This window comes from Oncorhynchus mykiss, chromosome 6, assembly GCF_013265735.2.
Source record: "Oncorhynchus mykiss isolate Arlee chromosome 6, USDA_OmykA_1.1, whole genome shotgun sequence".
NCBI classification, from domain to species: domain Eukaryota; kingdom Metazoa; phylum Chordata; class Actinopteri; order Salmoniformes; family Salmonidae; genus Oncorhynchus; species Oncorhynchus mykiss.
The window spans coordinates 75,201,818-75,225,939 of record NC_048570.1 but is presented as its reverse complement, the minus strand read 5'-3'; the positions used below and the strand labels follow the sequence as shown (position 1 = coordinate 75,225,939).

The following is a 24,122-nucleotide window of genomic DNA, read 5'->3' as shown; positions in this document are numbered from 1 at the left end:
GCAGAATAACTAGATGGCAGGAATGCCAACATAAACATAGAGATTCAAGTTTTCCACATCAGGATCTGATTTAGTATGTTTCCTTGTGGAGGTTAATGTATACTGTACTAACTGAAGAAAAATAGCACATCTGGCCTCAACTTTCTAGATAAGACAGTATAATGAATGTTCCATCGTTATATCGTGTACTTATAGTGCAGTATTACTTACATGTGCTCTTTCTCTAAGCAGACTAGAGACACAAGTAGATGCTTTTTTCAGAATTAACATTCCACATACAGACAGGCTTAGTTTGCTTATTAGGATTTTTAATTTTTCTTTCGTTTTGGTTGGTCTCAGTGCCTCGTGTCCGCAGCATGAGTTAGAAAGAGCATTCCTGGATATTACTTTTAATTTGAAGGGCCTTTGGTCGCTTGCCGGGGAAGGTTTGATTAAAAAGAAGGGCACCATATTGTTTGCAGATGGAGGCGCTTCAGGAAGACTCTAATTGAATTTATGCATTGAGATGCCAGGCTAGTCAAAGCACCTGTCTGGCACATAGTAGGACAGCATGCATGTGGAAATATTACTGAAAAATCTGTCAGCTGGTTCTCCACTATCAAATTCATGATAAATGTTACTGTTTGCAATGCAGAAGAACTCAAAGAAGAACCAATGAGTAAATAGATTGTTGCTGGTGTGGTATGTAGATAATTCCCTCTCTATTGGAATCATTTGTTGTGGGAGTAGACTTGGGTGTATTTTTTCCATACCTTGCTTCACATCTCAAACATAAACATACTTCAATCATAAACAATCCTTTCAGCCCCCTCTCAGTACTACAGACCCTAGTGTACAGTAGACCCCATCCACCCCCCTTTCTCTCTCTAGCCTTCCACTGTGAGAGAACTTGCCTTGTTCTGGCAATTACTCTGCATCACCCCTCTAATATAGAGCCAGCCACCATTCCTTGATCTCATATCAATCCATGCTTCATTCAAATTGCTGATATGCCCTTTAACAAACTATAAAGAACCTTTTAAATGGTTACGTTTTGTACATTTCTATACATTTGTTGTGATGCAATTTATTCCTCTCATATGTTATTTTTTATGATAAAAACAGTGTGGCTAAAATTAGCCCTCTAGAAAATAGAAAATGGTGCAGGAGAATAAACAAGGCAGCGAGTGGCTCCGTTAGTGAGGATGGGTTATTGGCTGACTTGCCTCTTCTCATGGCGGCCCATTAAAAGTGGTAATGTCTGCCCGCAGCACCGCCTGGGGGAACAGAAGGAGGCCATGAAAGGCATATTTCACATGCATCAGACACTGGAATTAAATAGACCAATGTTCCCTAAAAATACTGAAGTACATCTCTTTCTGATGTGCGTCCCGGGCAAAAAATTCATTGATCTTGGAATGTCCCTTGGCAATTATAAAATATTAAATCCAAGTCACACTTTTGGGCTCCAGCTTAATTTTTTCTTCTTGCGCTTTTCCACTGCTCTCCCATTTGATCAATTTAAATAGAATGGATGGTAGTAAAACAGACTGCACTAATAATAATACCTCAGGACTGGAGGTCCTTGGTAGGTTCCAGTGTTGTTTCTTCCTTCTTTTTTATTTGTATTTGTTCCTAGATATTCCTGGACATTAAACAAAGCCAAATCAACAGAACAGTCTGAAGACTTCACACTAGAATTCCCCCGCAGTTCCATCAAGCCATGCAAATGACTTTCATTTCACCACACCGGGGATTGAGACGTGCGTGTATGATATATTTATTTCTAAACACAAAGTCCGTTCAGTCTCTTATGTTCCAGAACTCTGGGGACGACAATTATTTGTCAGCTGCTTTTCATTTAGGGCAGTGGCCCCGGTGCCTCCCTCCCCGTCCCCTCAGTGTCCTCTGAGATTAGAGAAGGGGTCCACAGTTAATTGCCCAAATCATTAAATGTAACGTTGATCTCAATAAATATATTCACCCAGCTGTTTGATGAGGTACACGGTTCATTAAGCCCTGCACTTGTTTGTCGTTTGCCTAATTAAGATGTAGAATTGATCATTGAGTTCCGTAATGTACAGTGTAGTATAGCCTAGCCAGGCTTGTTGTATAGGGTCTGGGTGCCATAATGTACAGTGTAGTATAGCCTAGCCAGGCTTGTTGTATAGGGTCTGGGTGCCATAATGTACAGTGTAGTATAGCCTAGCCAGGCTTGTTGTACAGGGTCTGGGTGCTGTAATGTACAGTGTAGTATAGCCTAGCCAGGCTTGTTGTACAGGGTCTGGGTGCTGTCATGTACAGTGTAGTATAGCCTAGCCAGGCTTGTTGTACAGGGTCTTGGTGCTGTAATGTACAGTGTAGTATAGTCTAGCCAGGCTTGTTGTATAGGGTCTGGGTGCCATAATGTACAGTGTAGTATAGCCTAGCCAGGCTTGTTGTACAGGGCCTGGGTGCTGTAATGTACAGTGTAGTATAGCCTAGCCAGGCTTGTTGTACAGGGCCTGGGTGCCGTAATGTACAGTGTAGTATAGCCTAGCCAGGCTTGTTGTACAGGGTCTGGGTGCTGTAATGTACAGTGTAGTATAGCCTAGCCAGGCTTGTTGTACAGGGTCTGGGTGCTGTAATGTACAGTGTAGTATAGTCTAGCCAGGCTTGTTGTACAGGGCCTGGGTGCTGTAATGTACAGTGTAGTACAGCCTAGCCAGGCTTGTTGTATAGGGTCTGGGTGCTGTAATGTACAGTGTAGTATAGCCTAGCCAGGCTTGTTGTACAGGGTCTGGGTGCTGTAATGTACAGTGTAGTATAGCCTAGCCAGGCTTGTTGTACAGGGTCTGGGTGCTGTAATGTACAGTGTAGTACAGCCTAGCCAGGCTTGTTGTATAGGGTCTGGGTGCTGTAATGTACAGTGTAGTATAGCCTAGCCAGGCTTGTTGTACAGGGCCTGGGTGCCGTAATGTACAGTGTAGTATAGCCTAGCCAGGCTTGTTGTACAGGGTCTGGGTGCTGTAATGTACAGTGTAGTATAGCCTAGCCAGGCTTGTTGTACAGGGTCTGGGTGCTGTAATGTACAGTGTAGTATAGTCTAGCCAGGCTTGTTGTACAGGGCCTGGGTGCTGTAATGTACAGTGTAGTACAGCCTAGCCAGGCTTGTTGTATAGGGTCTGGGTGCTGTAATGTACAGTGTAGTATAGCCTAGCCAGGCTTGTTGTACAGGGTCTGGGTGCTGTAATGTACAGTGTAGTATAGCCTAGCCAGGCTTGTTGTACAGGGTCTGGGTGCTGTAATGTACAGTGTAGTATAGCCTAGCCAGGCTTGTTGTACAGGGTCTGGGTGCTGTAATGTACAGTGTAGTATAACCTAGCCAGGCTTGTTGTACAGGGTCTTGGTGCTGTAATGTACAGTGTAGTATAGCCTAGCCAGGCTTGTTGTACAGGGTCTGGGTGCTGTAATGTACAGTGTAGTATAGCCTAGCCAGGCTTGTTGTACAGGGTCTGGGTGCTGTAATGTACAGTGTAGTATAGCCTAGCCAGGCTTGTTGTACAGGGCCTGGGTGCTGTAATGTACAGTGTAGTATAGCCTAGCCAGGCTTGTTGTACAGGGTCTGGGTGCTGTAATGTACAGTGTAGTATAGCCTAGCCAGGCTTGTTGTACAGGGCCTGGGTGCTGTAATGTACAGTGTAGTATAGCCTAGCCAGGCTTGTTGTACAGGGCCTGGGTGCTTGTCTTTATCTTGGGTGTTAAGGAAAGGCATCTGCTTGATAAAGCTCTACCATTTAGCACACTGACTGCAATGGGAATTAGACATCCTGTGCTAATTAACAAGCCCAATTAACTGTGAAATTCAGGCGTTTTTGACAAATAATCTCAGCAGAATTCAGACATCATCACCCTAGACGGTATCATCATCTACCTCTCAATGAAGAGAAAGAGAGGGAGAATAAAATACTTGTGATTTTGGAGAGGTGCTCGACAATTGTTTGTTTTTCTCAAAGGTAATAATTTGTTGTAGAACCCCATAGGTTAAGTTGTTATTCGTCAAGTATATCACATTACAAAGGTTTTCATAGTCAGTCAGGTGGGTTGGATCAATTTAGCACACTTCCTTAAGAGGGCCACCACATACGTTACTGAAAACGACATTTCTATTGGATGATGCCTTTTTTTTATCTGGTTGAATAGCCTAATTGCCGTTCTAGAACTGAGAGCAAAGAATTCAAATAAACAGACAGATTGCTCCTATTTGTGAGTGAAGCATTAACAAGCCAGGGGGAGCGTTAAGTCTTTGTTCTCTGAGGAGAAGTACGGTACAACAGAGCTTTGTTGTGGTTGGAAATGGTTGGAGTGAGATCAGCTGGCCAACATGTAACTAACTAACCCAAGGCTCTCCTGACCAGTTCTTACAAGTTAATTTACTGTTAACACGAAACAAAGAATTGTCATCGCCGAGAGAACTTCGCTCTGTGGCTTTTGTGTCTCATTCCCATTTTGATTCATTATCACATGTATTTTTTAGATTGCATCAATTATGTATTTGTTGGACTAATGAACACTCTCTCGACTGATAGAACTTTGGGAGTTTGAGTTGTGAGTGTGAAGAACCGGATTTGGTCTGCCCAGATTGCGTCAGTGTGGCTGATTACATGTCAGTTGAGAGCGATAGATGTGGTCTTGCTGCAAGGCTTGGTGGGTCTTTGTCAGTGTTTATATAAACCCACAATGAAGGAGAGGGAGCCAGGGGAAGTAAACATACCTCCTGGGTCAGACTGGATTACTGTATGCACTGTGTGTGTGTGTGTGTGTGTGTGTGTGTGTGTGTGTGTGTGTGTGTGTGTGTGTGTGTGTGTGTGTGTGTGTGTGTGTGTGTGCGTGTGCGTGTGCGTGCGCGTGCGCGTGTGTGTGTGTGGTCCCCGGTTGAGGGGCTGACCCGTTGACAAGCATTAAACAGGCCCCTGCTGGCTTTATTACCTGTCCATTACATCCACTCTGCTGTCTGACAGAGGACACTACTACGGTATAAACCAGGCACATTACATCCACTCTGCTGTCTGACAGAGGACACTACTACGGTATAAACCAGGCACATTACATCCACTCTGCTGTCTGATAGAGGACACTACTACGGTGTAAACCAGGCACATTACATCCACTCTGCTGTCTGACAGAGGACACTACTACGGTGTAAACCAGGCACATTACATCCACTCTGCTGTCTGACAGAGGACACTACTACGGTATAAACCAGGCACATTACATCCACTCTGCTGTCTGACAGAGGACACTACTACGGTGTAAACCAGGCACATTACATCCACTCTGCTGTCTGACAGAGGACACTACTACGGTGTAAACCAGGCACATTACATCCACTCTGCTGTCTGACAGAGGACACTACTACGGTGTAAACCAGGCACATTACATCCACTCTGCTGTCTGACAGAGGACACTACTACAGTGTAAACCAGGCACATTACATCCACTCTGCTGTCTGACAGAGGACACTACTACGGTGTAAACCAGGCACATTACATCCACTCTGCTGTCTGACAGAGGACACTACTACGGTATAAACCAGGCACATTACATCCACTCTGCTGTCTGACAGAGGACACTACTACGGTGTAAACCACGCACATTACATCCACTCTGCTGTCTGACAGAGGACACTACTACAGTGTAAACCAGGCACATTACATCCACTCTGCTGTCTGACAGAGGACACTACTACGGTGTAAACCAGGCACATTACATCCACTCTGCTGTCTGACAGAGGACACTACTACGGTGTAAACCAGGCACATTACATCCACTCTGCTGTCTGACAGAGGACACTACTACGGTGTAAACCAGGCACATTACATCCACTCTGCTGTCTGACAGAGGACACTACTACAGTGTAAACCAGGCACATTACATCCACTCTGCTGTCTGACAGAGGACACTACTACGGTATAAACCAGGCACATTACATCCACTCTGCTGTCTGACAGAGGACACTACTACAGTGTAAACCAGGCACATTACATCCACTCTGCTGTCTGACAGAGGACACTACTACGGTGTAAACCAGGCACATTACATCCACTCTGCTGTCTGACAGAGGACACTACTACGGTATAAACCAGGCACATTACATCCACTCTGCTGTCTGACAGAGGACACTACTACGGTGTAAACCAGGCACATTACATCCACTCTGCTGTCTGACAGAGGACACTACTACGGTATAAACCAGGCACATTACATCCACTCTGCTGTCTGACAGAGGACACTACTACGGTGTAAACCAGGCACATTACATCCACTCTGCTGTCTGATAGAGGACACTACTACGGTATAAACCAGGCACATTACATCCACTCTGCTGTCTGATAGAGGACACTACTACGGTGTAAACCAGGCACATTACATCCACTCTGCTGTCTGACAGAGGACACTACTACGGTATAAACCAGGCACATTACATCCACTCTGCTGTCTGACAGAGGACACTACTACGGTGTAAACCAGGCACATTACATCCACTCTGCTGTCTGACAGAGGACACTACTACAGTGTAAACCAGGCACATTGCATCCACTCTGCTGTCTGACAGAGGACACTACTACAGTGTAAACCAGGCACATTACATCCACTCTGCTGTCTGATAGAGGACACTACTACGGTATAAACCAGGCACATTACATCCACTCTGCTGTCTGATAGAGGACACTACTACGGTGTAAACCAGGCACATTACATCCACTCTGCTGTCTGACAGAGGACACTACTACAGTGTAAACCAGGCACATTGCATCCACTCTGCTGTCTGACAGAGGACACTACTACAGTGTAAACCAGGCACATTACATCCACTCTGCTGTCTGATAGAGGACACTACTACGGTGTAAACCAGGCACATTACATCCACTCTGCTGTCTGACAGAGGACACTACTACAGTGTAAACCAGGCACATTGCATCCACTCTGCTGTCTGACAGAGGACACTACTACAGTGTAAACCAGGCACATTACATCCACTCTGCTGTCTGACAGAGGACACTACTACAGTATAAACCAGGCACATTACATCCACTCTGCTGTCTGACAGAGGACACTGCTACGGTGTAAACCAGGCACATTACATCCACTCTGCTGTCTGACAGAGGACACTACTACAGTGTAAACCAGGCACATTGCATGGCGCTGTGCTCACGGTGATTTGGATGCTCTGCAGTAGCAGTTTAATAGGAAGTCTACCATTGACTGGGAACACAATGGCTTTGGGTGTGTTTGAATATCAGGCAACACTGGAGGTGTTAGTCGGCAGGGCGGGCGCCGGTGGGCACTCCCGCAGCTGTCCGCCCCTGGTGCAGGAAGAATGAAGCACTTCCTTTTACATGATATGTAATTATTATAGCAGAGAAGGGTGTGGGTTTAATACCGAGTCAATATGTAGATAAGGTTTTATACATACACACAGTTAGATTAGCTGCCTGAGAAGACAAAATGCTGTTACTGTAGAACAGGTTGCCAAAATGCTGTGCAGGTATACTGAGGAAGCCTTTAGGGCCTCTGCAGGAGAAATCTGTTGAGAGAAATTAAGGTTCCTGAGGACGTGAAGAAGGCTTGGGGGAGTCCCAATAACTGAAGACAAACAGGGAGCTGCACATCTCTTCTTAACCTTTGACCCTGTGGGTGTCTCTCCTAATTGGGCCGAATGGAGCCTAGACTCATCCCCTAATCACCTACAGTATGCTTCTCATACTCTCTAGTACTGTTGACTTTTTTCCACCTAGTCCCACAAAGCTGAGCACCATGTCAAGAAAATAACGATTTTTAAATTAGATGTAAAATGTGCTGTAAATGTCCCAGGTTTGACAACCCCTTTCAATATGACACCCAGCCTTGGGTAGGTAGGTCAAACATGCACATGGAGTTGCTCTTTAGAATTAAACTCGTCAAGTTTCAGTTGGTTCTTTCTGGGGCATCTATATAAAACATGAAGATCATCTCTGTCTGTCCCCTGCAGACCCAGGATGTTAATCAGAGCTGCTCTTCAGACGTAACCTACTCCCCCTGCCTTTAATGACACACTGTAGCTACACGCTTTATACACGCTTTACATCAGGTGGGGATTGGTGACAGGAGCAGTACAGGGACAGAGCGTACGACGGCTAAGGCGATAGTTTGCAAAAAAGGACCCATTTATTTGAGATCAAGGACCTGTTTAGAGTCTGAACCTCCACTGGAAAACTCCTCTCTAATATCTCAGTGATCTGCATAAGCAGTCCCTTGGTGCACTGGGTTACATTACATGTTCCTTGGAAGTGAAAAGTGTCGCTTCTCGTATGTGGTTTTATGGGAAAACACTGACAGTTCTGGGTAGATGGGTAGAGTGTGGTGCTCTGGGATCTACTTGTGTGCCTATAGTTTGCCTCCCATTACCCTGTGAAGTCAGGATCTATTAGTACCACAGTACGATGCTCTATAGTTCTCTAATGTTGGCTACCATTACGCTAGCCTACTTTGTTCTCCCCAATTAGGCCATTTCTGTCTGGGATGTGTTCAGTAATGTGTTCAGTATCTGGTCATCCTTTACTCTTTCCTGAGTAGCTTCTTTATTTCTGTTTGCTGGTTCCTGTCCCTCCCTGTCCAAGTTTAGGAGTGAGTCACTTCAACAAAGAGTTGTACCACAGCCCTCATTGGCATCTTTCTTAAAGGCCCAATGCAGCTGTTTTTATATCAATATCAAAACATGTCTGGGTAACAATGAGCTACCACACTGTTATTGTTTACCTTAAAATTGAAACAAAATAAATAGCTTTTTAGCCACAAACAAGAATTTTGCTAGGACCGTCTGGGAGTGGTCTGAGTGGGGAGGGGAACACTTAAAACTAGCTGTTATTGGCAAAGAGGTTTGGAACTGTCTTTCTTATTGGTCTATTAATCAATTTACAGCATGGTGATGTCATCAGGCAAGCCGGAACTCCCGCTCTGTGTAGATTATATTTTCAACCAGCAACTATCAGGAAATAACAATGATCACTTTTTTTCACTCTTTCACAGTGTTAGTTTCATCAGCTGTTGTACAATATAATATAAAATACAGGAACAACTGCATTTTCACTACACTGGGCCTTTAAAAGTAGCTAACCATCAGTTGAAAAACACCCCGACCAGTGCCTTGGTTATTAACTCAGTCACCACCCACTCATTCAACTTGAATTAAACATTTAAAACCGCAAGAAATGACACTGCCACACCATTTAAAGTGTGTAAAAACCAACAAGGGCTCATTAGCAGAGTACTTCTGAAGACAAGCATTCTGACTTGAGACTCATTACACTTTCCCCATTTTAACTCTAATTGGGTTCATTTTATATATGAAACGCTCTGAATATTTAATGCAGAAAAAGTTTGGCACAACTGATACTTACTGAACAGCAGTTCTGAAGATACTTGCCCTGATAAATTGCCCAGGTTATCAAGCATGTAGAGTACAGTATTGTCCTATTAGTAGTATGTTGTACTGCTCGAGATAGAACTTCAGAATGGGTTGCTAGGATGGTGCTTCCATGTTCAACAGTCTAATAGTCTTATTGTTTAAATGTCCATGTTTTTTAATGTTACAAGACAAAGACATTTCATGTTGGGTCTAATCGATTTGATTTAGGTAATAACAGCTCTGTTGTTGTACCACTGGCAAACAATAGACCATCAACCCCACAATGTTATTACCAACTTTAACATCGGGAATATAACCTACTTAATATATTGCAGTCTCTTAATTTGGTAAGATAGTCAGATAGTCCAGCTAAGAGTGTTGCAATTAAACATATTAAAAAATATGTAGTTTCTGCCATCTCCGACTCGCTCCTCAACAAAATCTTTTGTTTCTCTGAGGTTGGAAAATAAAAAACACCCCAGAATCTGTTTCCAGGCACGGAAGTTTGAAGTTCTTTGTTTGGAAGGAAGGTTCCGGGTGCTGCACACTGTTTAGCTTGGTGACCCTGTGACTGTCTTCTGAGGAGTTGTATGAGCAGCCCTCCAGAATACTGCTTCAGCTTTCATCTTAGCAGTAACCTGTGGACTTTGAAACTCAAGGCGATGGAATTGCAGCTTTGTCAGTACACTACTAATTAGAAAATTCCTAACCTAAAGCAAGATGTTTTAATTATGTGTTGTGTCAACGAGTTTGCAGATTTAATCCATGGTTGGTACACACTCAAGTGTACCACGAACTGTGTTGTTGTACTCACACCGTAAATCAACTGTTAGGGATTTGTTTTAAGGCTCTTTTTCCCTTTCCCTCTATCTGCCCCTATAACCTTCTGCCTTCTCATCCTCCATGTTTGTTTTAAGGCTCTTTTTCCCTTTCCCTCTATCTGCGCCTATAACCTTCTGCCTTCTCATCCTCCATGTTTGTTTTAAGGCTCTTTTTCCCTTTCCCTCTATCTGCCCCTATAACCTTCTGCCTTCTCATCCTCCATGTTTGTTTTAAGGCTCTTTTTCCCTTTCCCTCTATCTGCCCCTATAACCTTCTGCCTTCTCATCCTCCATGTTTATTTTAAGCCATCACATGCTTAAGTAGCCAAACTAGATGGTGAGTTAATGTGTTAGCTCGTGAAAAAGCTGTTCTGATTTGCGTTGGTTTGTGTTGTGTGTGAGGCTGAACAGTGTGACAGCTAGGCTATAGAGCTGTAGCTGGGTGTAGACTACAGCGCTGGTCTGTTGCTGTGAGTCAGTGTGAGGAAAGCCAGGAAAGGGTTAAACAGAAATTGAGCGGGGATGCTGGGGGCAGCAGTGCTGCAGAACATAGCAGTGTTCGTGCGAAGGCAAGTCATTTCCCGAAACACTGCAGACACATGGCCTGCGGCGCTCTGAAACCTTTGGAGACCAAAATGGCTTGCAGGAGTTAGAAGTAATAAGGTGTTTTTTTGCCTCTTTCTCCTTGACTGAAATTCTGCACGGTTGCTATGCATTATTGCCATGGAGCTGGGTAGCAGTTTTTATGTTTTATGTGGGTATTAAGATGCTCTGCAACTGGCATGTCTTTGGTATATTTGTTGTTCTTTAGTGGAGAACCAAATGGAAGTTGTTTGTTTTGAAAGTAATTCCTACATATTTTTATCATGATCAGAATGCCAGACCTGACTATTTTTCTCTCGTATTTGTTCAGTTTTTCCTTTTTTGTAATCTTTTCAAGGACAAAGGGAAAATATGAGACCCTTTTTAGATTAAAATGACTATATTTACCTTACATGGTTGAGCATTCCCTCTCTCTCTCTCTCTCTCTCTCTCTCTCTCTCTCTCTCTCTCTCTCTCTCTCTCTCTCTCTGTCTCTGTCTCTCTGTCTCTGTTTCATGATCATTGTAATAGTGCTTTCCTTTCTGGTGTATGGTTTCCTACAGAGTAGGACCTCTCTGAGCCCTGACCCTCCACAAGATCAGATAAAGGGCAATCTGTGTACGAGTCTGAACATAAACCTGCAGTATTAGTCCAGTCTTCCTCTGTCCTCTCTCCCATCCTGACCCCCTGATTACCAGCAGACTGAACCAAAGCCTTTTCATCCCCTCCCCTGGTTCTGTTAATCTTGGCTTGCCTTCTCTTCGTGGTTCAAAGAGTGGCTCCGGCATATAATCTGGTGTATGGTACATCTGTAAATTATTATTCTAATTCTTTATACGTTTATTAGAGCTGAATAAACTCCACATCAAATACATCACTTGGGCGATGTCAAAAGGCCTGGGGCAAATCAGCCGACATCTGTTAACTCTTTCAAAATGGCCTCATCCTGCATGTCTGTGGGCGTATTGGGGAGAGGGAGAGAAAGAAAGAGAGAGAGCGAAAGAAAGAGGGACAGAGGGAGAGAGAGTAATGGGCACAGAGAAAAGAGGGAGAGAGAGGGAGAAGGAAATGGAGGGGGAGGGAGTAAGAGAGGGAGAGAAAGAGAGAGAGGGGCTCTGTTGCTGATTAATGGCTGCCGTAGGAGAGAGGGAGAGGCAGTTGGGCAGACGGAGAGTGCAGACCGAGCGTGGAGAGAGAGGGACTGCACTCCCACGGCTGGGCTACACACTATAAACAGAACTGAGGGAGGGAGGGAAGAGAGGAGGAGCGGAGCGTTCCCTGGATGAAATGCAGCGTGGAGGTGAACATGTGGGAAAGCTTTGTGTTCCTGGCACACAGTCAGTCAGTCGGTACGGTGGTGATGGGAGGGCCTTTCCTAACTTCACAGAGCAGGGCGGCGGGTCGGGCTCTTTGACTAAGAGGGACTAACACACTCACTAACCCTTTCACCAGCGTCTGACCACTGGTCCCCCATTACATGTTCCCAGTTGCACAGCCGGTCTGCCACAGTCATGACTGTTGTACTGTTAATGTCTGGTTGTGCCTTGTCACAAGAACTCCTGGTTTAGCTTGTCAATAAAGAGGTTTCGTTGTAAGTCTGTTTGTAAGTCAGAGATTCCATTTTTTTGCCGTGAGTTTCAGGCTTTATAAACATGTGGAAAGGGAGGGTTTAACATGTAAGTTGTAGGTTAATATGTACATACAGCCCACATAGCCAAGCTATTTCTTGACCTTACAGATTTTTTCCCAGAATGTGAAACACACACATTAGATGACTTTCCCATGTTGGAGAAATTGTGCAGACTGCTGTGTGCATATGCACTTTTGTCTGTCTGTGTGTGTACGCGTGTCTGCATCCTCCTCTCCTCCCAGACCTCTGTCTGCAGCCTCCTCTCGTCCCACCCCCTGTCTGCAGCCACCTCTCTTCCCAGCCCCTGTCTGCAGCCTCCTCTCTTCCCACCCCCTGTCTGCAGCCTCCTGTCTTCCCACCCCCTGTCTGCAGCCTCCTCTCCTCCCAGCCCCCTGTCTGCAGCCTCCTCTCCTCCCAGCCCCCTGTCTGCAGTCTCCTCTCCTCCCAGCCCCCTGTCTGCAGGCTCCTCTCTTCCTACCCCCTGTCTGCAGCCTCCTCTTTTCCCACCCCCTGTCTGCAGCCTCCTCTTTTCCCAGCCCCCTGTCTGCAGCCTCCTCTTTTCCCACCCCCTGTCTGCAGGCTCCTCTCTTCCTACCCCCTGTCTGCAGCCTCCTCTTTTCCCACCCCCTGTCTGCAGCCTCCTCTCTTCCCAGCCCCCTGTCTGCAGCCTCCTCTTTTCCCACCCCCTGTCTGCAGCCTCCTCTCTTCCCACCCCCTGTCTGCAGCCTCCTCTCTTCCCACCCCCTGTCTGCAGCCTCCTCTCTTCCCACCCCTTGTCTGCAGCCTCCTCTCTTCCCAGCCCCCTGTCTGCAGCCTCCTCTCCTCCCAGCCCCCTGTCTGCAGCCTCCTCTTTTCCCACCCCCTGTCTGCAGCCTCCTCTCCTCCCAGCCCCCTGTCTGCAGCCTCCTCTCCTCCCAGCCCCCTGTCTGCAGCCTCCTCTCTTCCCAGCCCCCTGTCTGCAGCCTCCTCTCCTCCCAGCCCCCTGTCTGCAGCCTCCTCTCTTCCCACCCCCTGTCTGCTGCCTCCTCTCCTCCCAGCCCCCTGTCTGCAGCCTCCTCTCTTCCCAGCCCCCTGTCTGCAGCCTCCTCTCTTCCCAGCCCCCTGTCTGCAGCCTCCTCTCTTCCCAGCCCCCTGTCTGCAGCCTCCTCTCTTCCCAGCCCCCTGTCTGCAGCCTCCTCTCTTCCCAGCCCCCTGTCTGCAGCCTCTTCTCTTCCCAGCCCCCTGTCTGCAGCCTCCTCTTTTCCCAGCCCCCTGTCTGCAGCCTCCTCTTTTCCCAGCCCCTGTCTGCAGCCTCCTCTTCTCTCTACATAGTGCTGATCCAGCAGTATTGGCTCTGCTGGGCCAACCAATCCAAACCTCTGTGCTGTGTAGAGCTGTGTGTATGCCAGGAAAAGTGGGCCATTAACCCTCAGCCCGAAGGTGTGACCTGAGCCAAATCCAATATTGGCTCCAGCATCAAAGCCCGGTGCCACTCAAGTTCAAAGCTGCTGATCAGCAGAAAGACCCTAAACAATAAAGGACCAAATGCTAATTCCTAAGACACCTAGGAGCTTCAACACCACCAGACAATTAGCCAGGAGAGGAGAGGAGAGAGAGAAGGAGAGAGAAAACATACATTATTAATCAAAAGTAAATTTAGCAAAGTGGGGACTAATCTTGGCCCTCTCTGCACCCAAGGTTGAACAGTAGATTAGGGAAGATAGAAAATATTGAAGGTAGACTGACCTGAGCTCACCATTTCCTTACTGTGGAAGAAAGAAATCTTCCCTTTATGGTATAGATACTATCCTATAGTAATGAGTGAGTAACACAGCAGTGTATGGAGGACAAATATCTAAATGAGGGTAAGCATCCTCTTGCTGTCTTCCTGATCAGTTTGTGTGCTGAAATATGTAGGCGCCATAATAATACTGAGTGTACACTATGCACATCGTGTCAGTTGTGTCGTTGTGTGTTTCTGCATGTACATGCACACCCACGCTCCCTGGTCTCTCCCAGCCAGTGTGTCTATCCAATTGGCACACTGTCATGTTAGAGTATGGAGGTGAGGAGGTAAGGGCTGTAGCCAGTGTTAACGGACAGGGGCCCTTCTCTAGAGTATCCAGTCTATAGTCACCTCTCCTCTCAGCCCCCTGTCCTCTCCTCAGGTTCTCCACAGCTCTGTCTGTCTGTGTGTCTCAGGGCACCAAACAACTGGAACGTCTGAAAGGATGTATCGAGGTATCCCTGTGTGTGTTGCAGGATGGATATGTCATGTGACATAATGCCTCGCAGCACCCATCACAGATAAAATGACAGATGCTGCTTTTTGCCTCGTGGATCTTTCTCAGCAGCAAAGACGAACTCTCTCTGTCTGTCTCCCTCTCTTTCTCTCTCTATCTCTCTCCACGGTGACCTTACGAAGCGTGCCATTCTGCCGTTCATTTAATGTCAGACACCATTGCTATATAATTGCTGTTTGACGGGAAAAGCGTGGTGTTTTGACTTCTCGCCTCTCCTTATATCTGACGCTTAGCCATCTGCTTTGTTTTGTGTTTGTGAGTGTATTTTCCTATTTTCCCCCTTAACATGAGTCAACATGCTTTTGTAAGAGGGATTGGTCTCCATAGATACAGACAACAACAGACCGTGTGTTTGGGTTGCTGGCAGGTTGCAGAGGCTTATTAAGATGAGGGGAGGAGGAAGAGGCTGCCTGCGACGCTGCTGCGTTAGCTAAGTGAAATCAGCTTGGCTCGCTGGCAGCAGACTGACCTTTCTCCCTGTATTTGGATCACTTACCCAGGCTGAGGCTCGCCATGAACTGGGTACCCACAGGAGATGAGTGATGCATTCTGGGAGCTCCAGACCACAAGGCTAGGGGGCTAGTAGTGATGTCCAGGGCTACTGCCCATCCCCACCTTCCTCCTCACCCCTCCACGCCACACGCCGGCGGCCACCCACCCAGTCTGTCCAGGTGGATGGATGGCTTTGATTGGTGGAGTGTGTTGCTGTGTCGCAGGGCGGTGGGGTGAGTGGCAGTAATTGGCATGGCAGCGGGCAGGCCCATCTTTCACGTGTGGTCAGTCGTGATTGGCCTGATGAGCCAGGCAGGGTGAGGGTAGGGGCGCTCCTTCCCAGTGAGGACCCTGGGGACGGAGGAGACAGACGGAGGCCTGTCCCGTGTGCACCTCCACCCCGACTGGCCCTCCCGACTTGTCAACATCACTGACAGGAACAGATGTGTGGAGGGACAAATGGGAGGGACAAATGGAACTCTATTCCCTATATAGAGCACTACTTTTGACCAGAGCTCTGAGTACTATCGTGCACTCTATAGGGAATAACTTTTGACCAGAGCACTATAGTGCACTCGAAAAGGAATAACGTTTGACCAGAGCTCTATGAGTACTATAGTGTACTCTATAGGGAATAACTTTTGACCAGAGCTCTATGAGCACTATAGTGCACTCTAAAAGGAATAACGTTTGGCCAGAGCTCTATGAGCACTATAGTGTACTCTATAGGGGAATAACCTTTAACCAGAGCTCTATGAGCACTATAGTGCACTCTATAGGGAATCACTTTTGACCAGAGCTCTATGAGTACCATAGTGCACTCTATAGGGAATAACTTTTGACCAGAGCTCTATGAGTACCATAGTGCACTCTATAGGGGAATAACCTTTAACCAGAGCTCTATGAGCACTATAGTGCACTCTATAGGGAATAACTTTTGACCTGAGCTCTATGAGTACCATAGTGCACTCTATAGGGAATAACTTTTGACCAGAGCTCTATGAGTACTATAGTGCACTCTATAGGGAACAACTTTTGACCTGAGCTCTATGAGCACTATAGTGTACTCTATAGGGAATAACTTTTGACCAGAGTGCTATAGTGCCCTCTATAGGGAATAACTTTTGACCAGAGCCCTATGGATACTTTAGTGCACTCTATAGGGAATAACTTTTGACCAGAGCCCTATGGATACTTTAGTGCACTCTATAGGGAATGAGGTTCTATTTGGGACGCAACCTAGAGACTACAGAGAGGCTGTGGCCACCCTTACTCCCCCACTGTCATGTATACAACGTCTATAGGGTGAGTTTGTACAACTGCTCTGTAGTCTTGGGTCCTGTAAATCCATACCTTTCATATGCTTGCAATTAGGCTCTGTCTATACAACTGTATGTTTATAGAGTGGTGCAATCAATGTAATTGTGGGAGGGTGTTATGGGGAGTTCCTAACGGAAATGGCTGTCTTATTTCTTTCTGACTGGGTTACAGTGGGTGAGTGGGCATTTTGGTGGATTTGCTACCTGATGTTTTTCATTTGGAAACGTAAACGGTTGTCTGTGATTTATATCAGGGTTCTGTATACACTCATTCTATATTTTATATTTTTTCGGTTCTTTGCATAGAATTGAATACAAACAAGGAGTTAGTTTCAGAATGGAAAAGTCAGCTCAGATCTGTGTCAGCTGATTTGTTTATCTAGATAAAATGTGTTCATTTCCAGGGCGATATAAAGAGCTATGAAGACAATTAAATATGAACAATGTCTTCCCCCTCAGTCTGAGTACATCAAGATTGTTTTCATGATCTTCACATCCTGCTAGTTTAAGTGCAAAGTAATGTTGTAAATTATTTCTTTGTACACTACAATGCACCTAAAGTTCTGGACTTTATTAGTGAATCAGCTTTGATCTCGTTCTCTTACTCTACAAGAGGGTTTTACTTTGTTAAAACTGAAGTAAGGGCTTGTAAGTAAGCATTTCACTGTAAGGTCCTACACCTGTTGTCACGTTCTGACCTTAGTTCTTTTATTATGTCTTTGTTTTAGTATGGTCAGGGCGTGAGTTGGGTCGGTTGTCTATGTTGCTTTTTCTATGATTTGGGATTTCTGTGTTTGGCCTGGTATGGTTCTCAATCAGAGGCAGCTGTTTATCGTTGTCCCTGATTGAGAACCATATTTAGGTAGCCTGGTTTCACTTTTGAGTTGTAGGTGATTATTTTCTGTTTAGTGTGTGTTGCACCTGACGGAGCTGTTTCGTTTGTTCTCTTTTGTTACATTGTATTTAGTGTTCAGTTCAGTTTATTAATAGGATGAACAATTACCACGCTGCGCAATGGTCTGACATTTCTTACTCCTCGTCAGGGGAGGACGAAGACGAACGTTACAGAATCACCCACCACCAAAGGACCAGGCAGCGGGGTAACGGGCATCAGCAGCGATCTCAGGACTCCTGCACATGGGAGGAGATTCTGGACGGAAAGGACCCTGAGCACAGGCTGGAGAATATCGCCGCCCCAAGGCTGAGAGTGAGGCAGCGAAAGCCGAGAGGCGGTGGTATGAGGAGGCAGCACGGCAGCGCGGCTGGAAGCCCGAGAGGCAGCCCCAAAAATGTATTGGATTGGGGGGGGGCACGCGGGGAGTGTGGCGAAGTCAGGTAGGAGACCTGCGCCAACTCCCCGTGCTTACCGTGGAGAGAGGGACCGGGCAGGCACCGTGTTATGCGATACATAGCCACGCCTCGTATCGGCCGGCCTAGAGTGGGCATCGAGCCAGGTGCCATAAAGCCGGCTCAGTGCATCTGGTCTCCAGTGGTGTCTCCTCGGGCCAGGGTACATGGCACCAGCCTTACACATGGTGTCCCCGGTTCGCCAGCAAAGCCCAGTGTGGGCTATTCCACGTCGCCGCACTGGCGTGGCTACGGGGAGCATTCAACCAGGTAAGGTTGGGCAGGCTCGGTGCTCAAGAGCTCCAGTGCGCCTTCACGGTCCGGTCTATCCGGTGCCACCTCCACGCACCAGCCCTCCGGTGGCAGCCCACCGCACCAGGCTGTCTCTCCGTCTCCTTCCTACAGGTGCTCCCGCCTGCTCAGCGCTGTCAGAGTCTTCCCCCTGCCCTACGCTGCCAGAGTCTCCCGTCTGTCCTGAGCTGCCAGAGTCTCCCGTCTGTCCTGATCTGCCAGAGTCTCCCGTCTGTCCTGAGCTGCCAGAGTCTCCCGTCTGTCCTGAGCTGCCAGAGTCTCCCGTCTGTCCTGAGCCGTCAGAGTCGCCGTCTGTCCTGAGCCGCCAGAGTCGCCCGTCTGTCCTGAGCCGCAAGAGTCGCCCGTCTGTCCTGAGCCGCCAGAGTCGCCCGTCTGTCCTGAGCCGCCAGAGTCGCCCGTCTGTCCTGAGCCGCCAGAGTCGCCCGTCTGTCCTGAGCCGCCAGAGTCGCCCGTCTGTCCTGAGCCGCCAGAGTCGCCCGTCTGTCCTGAGCCGCCAGAGTCGCCCGTCTGTCCTGAGCCGCCAGATTCGCCCGTCTGTCCTGAGCCGCCAGAGCCGCCAGTCATCCAGGAGCTGCCAGAGCCGCCAGTCATCCAGGAGCTGCCAGAGCCGCCAGTCAGCCAGGAGCTGCCAGAGCCGTCAGTCAGCCAGGAGCTGCCAGAGCCGTCAGTCAGCCAGGAGCTGCCAGAGCCGTCAGTCAGCCAGGAGCTGCCAGAGCCGTCAGTCAGCCAGAGCTGCCAGAGCCGTCCGTTAGCCAGGAGCTGCCAGAGTCGCCCGTCTGTCCTGAGCTGCCAGAGTCGCCAGTCATCCAGAAGCTGCCAGAGCCGCCAGTGAGCCAGGAGCTGACAGAGCCACCAGTGAGCCAGGAGCTGCCAGAGCCGTCAGTCAGCCAGGAGCTGCCAGAGCCGTCCGTTAGCCAGGAGCTGCCAGAATCGCCTGTCACGCCGGCGCTGCCAGAATCGCCCTTCACTCCGGTGCTGCCGGAATCTCCCACCCATCCGGTGCTGCCGGAATCTCCCACCCGTCCGGTGCTCCCTGAATCTCCTGTCCATTTGGGACACGTGACTTGGTTCCCCAGTCCGAGGTCGGTGGCGAGGGTCGCCGCGTTAAATAATTCACTGTATCACAATTCCAGTGTGTCAGAAGTTTACATACACAAAGTTGACTGTGCCTTTAAACAGCTTGGAAAATTCCAGAAAATTATGTCATGGCATTAGAAGCTTCTGATAGGCTAATTTACATAATTTGAGTCAATTGGAGGTGTATCTGTGGATGAATGTCAAGGGCTAACTTCAAACTCAGTGCCTCTTTGCTTGACAACTTGGGAAAATCAAAAGAAATCAGCCAAGACCTCAGAATAACAATTGTAGACTTCCACAAGTCTGGTTCATCCTTGGGAGCAATTTCCAAACGCCTGAAGGTACCACGTTCATCTGTACAAACAATAGTACGCAAGTAAAAACACCATGGGACCATGCAGCCGTCATACCGCTCAGGAAGGAGACGCATTCTGTCTGCTTGAGATGAACGTACTTTGGTGCGAAAAGTGCAAATCAGTCCCAGAACAACAGCAAATGACCTTGTGAAGATACTGGAGGAAACGGGTACAAAAGCATCTATATCCACAGTGAAACAAGTCCTATATCGACATAACCTGAAAGGCCGCTCAGCAAGGAAGAAGCCACTGCTCCAAAACCGCCATAAAAAGCCAGACTACGGTTTGCAACTAACTGCACATGGGGACAAAGATTGTACTTTTTGTGGAAATATGAAACGAAAATTGAACTGTTTGTCCATAATTACCATTGTTATGTTTGGAGGAAAAAGGGGGAGGTTTGCAAGCCGAAGAACACCATCCAAACCGTGAAGCACGGGGGTGGCAGCATCATGTTGTGGGGGTGTTTTGCTGCAGGAGGGACTGGTGCACTTCACAAAATAGAAGCAACATCTCAAGACATCAGTCAGGAAGTTAAAGCTTGGTTGCAAATGGTTCTTCCAAGTGGACAATGACCCCAAACATACTTCCAAAGTTGTGGCAGAATGGCTTAAGGACAACAAAGTCAAGGTATTGGAGTGGCCATCGCAAAGCCCTGACCTCATCCTATAGAACATTTGTGGGCAGAACTGAAAAGGTGTGTGTGAGCGAGGAGGCCTACAAACCTGACTCAGTTACACCAGCTCTGTCAGGAGGAATGGGCCAAAATTCTCCCAAATTATTGTGGGATGCTTGTGGAAGGCTACCTGAAGTGTTTGACCCAAGTTCAACAATTTAAAGGCAACGCTACCAAATACTAATTGAGTGGATTGAAACTTCTGACCCACTGGGAATGTGCTGAAACAAATAATTGTCTCTACTATTATTGTGACATTTCACATTCTTAAAATAAAGTGGTGATCCTAACTGACCTAAGACACGGAATTTTTACTAGAATTAAATGTTAGAAATGGTGAAAAACTGAGTTTAAATGTATTTGGCTAAGGTGTAATGTAAACTACAGACTTCAACACGTTGGGTGACTTAGACACAGAGGAGTGAAGGCGTTCACAGTATTGAAAGCCTTGTCATGATTGGATGATATTGATGTTAGTGATCTGTTGTCCCTTACTTACTTTACCTTCCCCTCTATCTGTCTCTTCTCTCTGTCTCGTCTCTCTGTCTGTTTGAGTGCCAACTCAAACATTTTTAACTTGAATTGGTTATTTAATTCTTACCAGCCACCTACAGCCGCTAGCCTTGGAGCACATGATGTTCATGATGTTGGTGTACATTATGTTGAAATGGATATGTTATCCCAGGACTCACCCCCTGTCCTCTCTCTCTCTCCCCAGGTATCAGGCAGCTCGGTGGGGTCGCCGGGCGCCGCCTCCTCCCCCTCCACGTCATCACAGCGGCAACGTCAACGCATCACCCGCGTCAATCTCAGGGACTTCATCTTCTACATGGAGCAGGAGAGAGAGACAGCCCACTCACTTCTGCTCTACCGGGCTCTGCTCAAGTAACACCCTCTCCCTCCCAGCACCCTCCTCTCTCTTCCTTACCATCTCCTTCTACCCCTGCAATGTGCCTTCAATCGGGTCAGATGTTTCAGCTCAGTGTCTGTTGTGATGTTGATATTAACGTACCTTTTGATATAAAGGCGAGAGAAAAAACTCACCAAAATATATTGTATGTGTCTTTATCTGTTTTAGCTTCATGATAAATACACTGAGTACCAAACATTAAGAACACCTTCCTAATATTTCCCTTTTGCCTTTTGCCCCCAGAACAGCCTCAGTTCGTAGGGGCATTGACTCTACAAGGTGTCGAAAGTGTTCGACAGGGATGCTAGCCCATGTTGACTCCAATGCCTCCCACAGTTGTCAAGTTAGCTGGATGTCCTTTGGGTGGTGGACCATTCTTGATACACACGGGAAACTGTTGAGCGTGAAAAACCCAGCAGTGTTGCAGTTCTTGACACAAAACGGTGCGTCTGGCACCTACTGCCATACCCCATTCAAAGGCACTTAAATATTTTGTCTTGATCATTCACCCTCTGAATGGCACACGTATGCAATCCATGTCTCAGAAATCCTTCTTTAACCTGTCTCCTCCCCTTCATCTAAACTGATTCAAGTGGATTTAACAGGTGACATCAATAAGGGATCATAGCTTTCACCTTCATTCTCCTGGTCAGTCTATGTCATGGAAAGAGCAGGTGTCCTTAATGTTTTGTACACTCAGTGTTTATGTATTTAGAGTGTTGAATTTAAGGCCATGGTGATGCAAACTCCTTGGGTATTATTGGGACTGGGTTTTTAAGGAGAAATGGGGTTTTTGTGTCTAAGGACCTGAGCCAGTACTTTTTCCATGTCAGTTGTAAATTTGATGTCCCAGACGAAATACTCAATGAACCATCTCAAAGTGATTTTCTTTAAAAGAATTCTATTCTGAACTTAATACAGTCTACAATATTCTCTAGAATGTATTTGTTGAAGAAAGTTCAGTGAATATGGTCACACAAAACTAACAAGTCATAGAGTGGTCTGATTCTTTATACCAGAAACTTATCCGAGCAGCTTTTTGGAAAGTTTATCTTCAGAAAATGGATTACAGCAGAACAGAAATTGAGCTCTTTAAATGTAAATAGTCATTTTGAATACTTTTGAACAGCATGTATGATATTCTTACCACATGTAATGTTAATGACTCAATACTGAGATATTCTGTAAAATCATGTGCATTGAAATTTGTTATGATTAGAATGTTATTTTTTTGGGATCCCCATTAGCTGACACCATGACGACAGCTAGTCTACCTGGGGTCCGACATAAAACGAAAAAGACATTACAGACAAAAATACTTTATCATTTACATACAGTACACTTAAAAAAACATGAACAAATGTAAAATACCTGAAAGGTAACATTTAACTGTCAATAAGCAAATTGTATTCTTTGTATTCTTTCACTTTATAAACTTTATTTCAATACAATGCAGATAGTCTTATCCAATCCAACAGGTCAATAATCTAACAATGGTCAGAGTTACCACAGTCCACCAATATGGTGGATTCTGGCCAGTCACCCTCATTGGGCAAGGCACAGTAGTCTCTCTCTGTACCCAAATTTATGGAGAGATTTTTTTTTTCTAGATGTCCCAGTAGAATTTAGATGTTGGCCATCTGTCTCATTGTGTGTGCCCATTTCCACAATACTTTAGGTTGTCTGAAGAACTTATTCTGTGAAGCCAGGTCCATACCCTCAGCAGACGCCCAGAGTGCAGTATGGTCGTTCGACAAGCAGCTCCCATCGTAGGGTTTCCTCTGTTTCACTTCAAGACTATTAACAACACATATCAGACGTGTGAGCAGCTGGACAGTTGTTGAAGTACAGTTTTGAGAATTCTTCCTAAGCCTAATATTGACATTGCAATGTTTTTAGAGTTGTATGTTTTTATGTTCTCTCTAGAACGAGAGGTGGGAGGCGACTGCCTCTCTGTCAGTAGCTATAGATCCTTGTCATTAGGGTCCAACTCTGCAAGGCCTCAGTGTTGTCACCTGTTTCTGACCATCCTCTTATTAACATGGCCTTTCTCTTATTGGTTGGTTTTGAATAGCCTAGCCTCTATGCAGCTTGTCTTGTGTCGCTTTGTCATTTATTTGTTGAATGGGCAACATTTGAAATGAATGTTCATTGAAGTTATTTCTAACAGCACTATTATATACAGTTTTTTTTATTACTTATACAATGAGAAAAAAAACAGAACGCTGTGTTACTAATGTATAGAAAGAAATAGTTCCTGTCTTTTAAGCATCAAACAGTATTGTCAGTTGGTGTTGAAAGGGAAACGTAGTCTTTTAAGCATCAAACAGTATTGTCAGTTGGTGTTGAAAGGGAAACGTAGTCTTTTAAGCATCAAACAGTATTGTCAGTTGGTGTTGAAAGGGAAACGTAGTCTTTTAAACATCAAACAGTATTGTCAGTTGGTGTTGAAAGGGAAACGTAGTCTCTTAAACATCAAACAGTATTGTCAGTTGGTGTTGAAAGGGAAACGTAGTCTTTTAAGCATCAAACAGTATTGTCAGTTGGTGTTGAAAGGGAAACGTAGTCTCTTAAACATCAAACAGTATTGTCAGTTGGTGTTGAAAGGGAAACGTAGTCTTTTAAACATCAAACAGTATTGTCAGTTGGTGTTGAAAGGGAAACGTAGTCTTTTAAGCATCAAACAGTATTGTCAGTTGGTGTTGAAAGGGAAACGTAGTCTCTTAAACATCAAACAGTATTGTCAGTTGGTGTTGAAAGGGAAACGTAGTCTTTTAAGCATCAAACAGTATTGTCAGTTGGTGTTGAAAGGGAAACGTAGTCTCTTAAGCATCAAACAGTATTGTCAGTTGGTGTTGAAAGGGAAACGTAGTCTTTTAAGCATCAAACAGTATTGTCAGTTGGTGTTGAAA

General features: G+C 46.2%; 1 protein-coding gene across 1 annotated transcript in view; it reads left to right on the top strand.

The window, feature by feature from the left end:
- The window catches only part of LOC110526966 (transcription initiation factor TFIID subunit 4), a 111,294-nt gene extending 89,778 nt beyond the window's left edge, over positions 1–21,516 (top strand). Inside the window, exon 14 of the mRNA XM_036980974.1 lies at positions 21,019–21,516. Coding sequence (XP_036836869.1) covers positions 21,019–21,189 — 171 coding nt within the window. The 3' untranslated portion in view covers positions 21,190–21,516. The remainder of the gene's footprint in view (positions 1–21,018) is intronic.
- Positions 21,517–24,122: the final 2,606 nt, after the last annotated feature.